This window comes from Asparagus officinalis, chromosome 5 (genome assembly GCF_001876935.1).
Source record: "Asparagus officinalis chromosome 5, Aspof.V1, whole genome shotgun sequence".
NCBI lineage: Eukaryota > Viridiplantae > Streptophyta > Magnoliopsida > Asparagales > Asparagaceae > Asparagus > Asparagus officinalis.
This window is the reverse complement of record NC_033798.1, coordinates 58,658,748-58,664,140: the sequence shown is the minus strand read 5'-3', so window position 1 is coordinate 58,664,140 and position 5,393 is coordinate 58,658,748. Positions and strand designations below refer to the sequence as shown.

General features: G+C 41.1%; 1 protein-coding gene across 1 annotated transcript; it reads left to right on the top strand.

Moving 5' to 3' along the window:
- LOC109843471 (late embryogenesis abundant protein D-29-like) lies at positions 213–1,943 on the top strand. Its single transcript, XM_020412399.1, has 3 exons — positions 213–402; positions 1,042–1,151; positions 1,231–1,943. Exons 1-3 carry the CDS (start codon positions 266–268, stop codon positions 1,629–1,631), a joined length of 648 nt encoding a protein of 215 aa, XP_020267988.1. The 5' UTR covers positions 213–265; the 3' UTR covers positions 1,632–1,943.

The window sequence follows — 5,393 nt, the reverse complement described above, 5'->3', positions numbered from 1 at the left end:
GCAAAAATCCTTCCTTTAGATTTGAATGCTACATATCATTTATGAAGATGACTAAGATGTAAATGTATATTGTAACATTTTGAAAGCCAGTTGACTTTGTCTCCATCCATACTTTCTCCATTATTACCTGCGCTAAAGACGGTGTACTATGCCTCCCTATCCAGAGAAAACTTAGCCGAACACCACCTTTTTCTTGGCCTACATTCAAAATTCCTTCTATGTATACCCCAAAAGCGAAAACGAACGTGAAGAATTAAAGAGAGAAATGGCATCAAAAGAGAAAATGAGCGTAATCCGTCATCTCCTATGCTTGCTGGTTTTGACGATCCTTGTCTCCTCATGCACCTGTGACGAGGGAGGGCAGGACTCATGGGCTGCTTGGGCTCAAGAAAAGGTGGTCGAGTAAGTAATTAATTTCTCGAATTTGTGAGCTAGATGTGCAATATTCTCAAATAAGGAAATTATATGTGAATTAATTACGATTTGTGTGTGTCTACACGTGCATTTATAATGACTTTCTTGCTTATTGTTTAAACTTTTTCATCTACACTTCTATCTTACATATGTCCGATGAAAATCGTTTTCATTTAATGTTCAATATATAAGATAAATAGAGCCTTTCTCTGCGACACACCAAAATACTGTAATATATTAATGTCATGCAAATGGTACAAATAACAAATAGGTAAAACTATTTGAAAACCCGAGGGTCTGACTATTAATAAAAAGTTTGCATGGGGTACTTTTACTCCCAAATATCCAAATAAAATTATTTCTCTGATTTCTTTGCATGTACTATATCGGTTGTATGCGATCAATACTTATAAGAGAAGAGCGAAGCTTTCTGCAGCTCGCGTAAATATTTAGGAGACCGTTCTGCACCATGTTAACGTCTTGCCATAAGCCCGCCCTGCACACAAGACGCGCCAACACACCCACACAGGACCTTCACCCCTGCACATACGTACATATATATGTTTCTGTGCACTTCTTTGCCTTTTCGAAATTTTTGATGGTGGTGCTATCACGTGCACACTGCAGGGGTCTCGGCCCACGACAAGAGAACGCCAAGGTCGCTGCTCGTCAGATGAGGGAGATGTTCGGCGACGCAGCTAAGAAGGCCAAGGATAAGATTTCCGATGTTGTCCCTGGTAATTAATTAGGACATAACTTTTAACCGCATGATTTTCATAAATTGCATTCTTCAATCTTAAATATTGAAATTGACAGGAGACGCAAAAGAGACTACTCACTCCCACAAGGACAAGAAATCCAAACATGAAGAAAAAGGAGCAAAAACTCATGATTCTCACAAACCAGAGAAAGCCAAAATTGGCCCACATGTGAAAATCGACCCTCTTCCTCAAGATCCTGAGGAAGTGAAAGGCATCGCCAAAATAACACATCCCTCTCGTAAATCCAAGGAACACAAAGAACATAACAAGGGGAAGAAAGAACACGAGAAAAAACTAAACAAAGCTAAACATCATGGTGCACCAAAGCACAATGTTGGCATGGCCTACGAGAGCACTAATCCAAGTTCTGTGGGTAATTCGAAGGGGAAGCAGTCTCATGTTGCTGAGGATATGAAGGGTGAGAAGATAAAGAGGCCACACCTGAAACGCGATTGAAATTTTGAAGCATATATATGTGAATTTTTGAAGCACGTACGTCTTATGTGTTTTTGTTAGCTTCTCTCCACTTTTGGTGTTGTTGGGGAGAGAACGTATAAGTTTGATTTTGCTGAAAGTATCAGTGGTTGTTTGGTACGTTGCATTTCTAAATGCAGAAAATAGTGTGTGTAACATATGATATATATAGAAGATTATTCAAAATCCATCGTTTGGATGCTGTTACTTTTGTTAAAGAAATGTATATATAATCTAAACCTATTCATAGTTTAGTTGCAAAAAGTTATTGGATTTGTGGAATTTTTTATAGGAAAGATGTTTCATTGTAAATGAATTGTAATGTAAAACCATTTATATTAATTTCTTAGACTTTTAGTAATGATTTCTTATTTTTAAGGTGGAACCCAATGATTTGATGACAAGACGTTATATTTTTTTGGAAGTAATTGCTTAACCCAATTTTCTACAACAAATGTTGTAGTGTTCTCTGCAAAATGTAAGTCCAATTATCTTGTTGCTAACTAGAAAATGAAAACAAATTTTTACTTTAATATTTGTTGCTACAACTCTAATTTCGTATTTGACCAAACAGTTCCCAGTGATTTTTTTTTAATATAGATCCTCTTGTTTGTTTGATTGTAAATTGAAAATCTTACAGAATTTTTATATGGAATGACTTTTTCATAGAGCATGACCTGACCTAGTCCCTTAATTTGAACAAAATATATATGACTATATTACTAACACTAATCTGATGGATCAGAAATCTCCTTTTATCATAGTACCTAGCACTTGATGTGTATAAAGACAAATTATTCTTCCGGTCAATGAAATAACTTTTTCATTCACTGCAAAGCGTTAGCCTAGCTGGCCGTTCCTGGGATTGCAAAAAATCAAGTCGTAAAATTTACAAGTTTAATTTCAATTCAGGACTTATATATCCTATAGGTACACGAAATTGATATACACAAGATAAGATTAAAACCTTTATATGTTTGATCACGATATCCTACAGGCACGCATATGGATCCTCCAAGATCTCTCTCGCCAAATCATATGTAGACTGTAGCTGCAAATGCTGCTTTTTTTAACCATTTTTATCGAGGGAGAGCCCCTTTAATTGAATATACCAACTAAGTACACACACCTCCATTCACAGCTCCTGCAACTGAATTCCAACCGTAGCATATTGCATTCCAAATGTTTGCAGCGCAAGGGCGAGCAAAAACAGATGAAAACTTCTTTCACAAGCTTTGACAATAGAACATGTTAGGATATGTGGAGCCTAACTATCTGACTTGCCCTATACCTCTAATTGAAGAGGGAACATGAGAATTGAAGGAACACGAACGACGACGATGAAGTTCAGACAAAACGATGAAGGAAACAACATGGAAGCCTCACGGTCGACCGCAAGTGACGCGGCGGTCAACCGTGAACGTGCACAAGACCTAGAAAAGTCTGGACTTTTGGAGGTCAACCGCGACAACATGTGCGGTTGATCGCGCCAAACCCTGTAGTTGATTAAGTTTCTATTGTTACTGTCCGGTCGACTGCGACTGTCTCTGCGGTCGACCGCGAGTCGGGTCTTGGGAGGCTCGTTTTTTCTGAAATGTTTAAGATTCCTGTTTGTATTAACCCTTATGTTATTAAAAAGGTTATTAGGGCAACTTGTAAACTGACGAAAATAGTGGAATTTCCTCCTGCGGCGGCCGTGGACGTAGCTTCTCATATCGAGAAGTGAACCACGTAAATCTTATGTGTTTTCTTTCTATGATTGAGTTTTTCTCTCACTTCTCTCTCATCTTTATATCCAAATTGCATTAGGGGTTAGATAAAACCAGTAGAAAGATTAGGGTTTCTTACTCTCATTGATAGAATTGTTGGCTTATATAGCCTTACACACATATTTACACATAGGCCCTCAATAAACCCTTTAATTGCATTACATTCTCAACACTCCTCCTCAAGACGGGCGAAAGATATCTATTAAGCCCATCTTGTCACACCCTCTAGCTAGATCTACTGAGCTAAGCCCTTTAGTCAAGCAGTCTGCAGCCTGCTCCTTAGTTGGAACATAACCTAACTCCAGTAGCCCACAATTCAATTTCTCCTTGATGAAGAATCTATCAATCTCGATGTGCTTAGTTCTGTCATGTTGAACTGGGTTGTTGGCGATGCTGATAGCTGACTTGTTATCGCACCACAAACTCATCTTGGCCCCTTGATCAAGGTTCAGTTCCACCAGCATGTTCTTCAGCCACATCAGCTCCGCGACCCCTAAGGCCATGGCTCTGTACTCAGCTTCAGCTGTTGATCTTGCCACCACAGATTGCTTCTTGCTTTTCCAGGAGACTAAGTTGCCTCCTACAAATATGCAATACCCTGAGGTAGACCTCTGATCATCTCCGCAGCTAGCCCAATCTGAGTCGCAGTAGCCCTCAATATTCATATGGCCACTCCTCCTGAATCTTAGTCCTTTACCAGGAGCGCCCTTTAGATACCTCAGTATCTGATATACTGCATCCATATGACCCTTCCTCGGGTCATGCATATAGCGGCTCACCATGCTTACCGCAAATGAGATATCTGGGCGTGTGTGACTCAGGTAGATCAGCCTACCCACCAATCTTTGATATCTCTCACGATCAACAGGTTCTCCTGCCTCAGCACTCAGCCTGAGACTCTGATCAATCGGTGTAGCAGCAGTCTTGCATCCCAACATCCCCGTCTCTGCAAGAAGATCCAGTGCATACTTCCTCTGGGAGAGAACAATCCCCTTAGGTCCATGAGCTATCTCTATCCCAAGGAAGTATCGCAGCTGACCCAGATCCTTCACTTCGAATTCTTTGCTCAATCTTACCTTGAGCTGAGCAATTTCCTTCTCATCATCCCCTGTGATGATCATATCATCCACATATACTGCCAACATTGTGATGTGACCTCCACTTCTTCTGAAGAATACAGTATGATCGGCATTGATCTGTCTGTATCCCATACTAACCATGGCTCTCCTGAACCTATCAAACCATGCTCGAGGAGACTGTTTTAGTCCATACAGAGACTTCTTCAGCCTGCAGACCTTACCCACTGTCTGTCCTGTGCTACATCCAGGTGGTATCTCCATATACACCTCTTCCACTAGATCTCCATGAAGGAACGCATTCTTCACATCCAGTTGGTGTAGTTCCCATCCACCATTGTTGCTAGAGAAATCAGCGTTCGAACAGTACTCATCTTCGCCACTGGTGCAAAAGTCTCATCGTAGTCAATGCCGTATGTCTGGCTGTACCCTTTTGCCACCAGTCGTGCCTTGTATCGTTCAACCTTCCCTTCCGGGTTCTGCTTCACGGTAAACACCCACTTGCATCCCACTGCCTTTTTTCCTGCTGGCAGTGTCGCTAGCTCCCATGTGTGGTTCTTCTCAAGAGCCCCCAGCTCCTCATGCATAACAGCCTTCCACTTTGGGTCCTTCTTAGCATTCTGCCAGCTGTTAGGTATAATAACAGAATCTAATGATGCAATGAATGCTCCATATGAAGGTAATATGTGAGAATAGGAAACAGAATGAGCTAGATCCCAACCATATCTCTTAGGAGGATTTCCCGCATTACTGCGAGTAGTCCTCCTTTCTGACATTAGAGTGGGAGGAGGGTTAGGAGTAGGAGTGGTATTACCTAGAGTGGAGGGTGGTGTAGGTGTCTCAGGAGTTAGAGCAGAGCTGGACGAGGGACTAGGCACTGGCACTGTCACTGTAGGTAC

What these genes read in the sequence shown, in the direction of transcription:
- LOC109843471 (XM_020412399.1), top strand. Translation starts at nt 266, where the DNA reads ATGGCATCAAAAGAGAAAATGAGCGTAATCCGTCATCTCCTATGCTTG. An exon ending in GCTCAAGAAAAGGTGGTCGA is followed by an intron (nt 403 to 1,041) that starts GTAAGTAATTAA and finishes TGCACACTGCAG; the next exon opens with GGGTCTCGGCCCACGACAAG. An exon ending in GATTTCCGATGTTGTCCCTG is followed by an intron (nt 1,152 to 1,230) that starts GTAATTAATTAG and finishes TGAAATTGACAG; the next exon opens with GAGACGCAAAAGAGACTACT.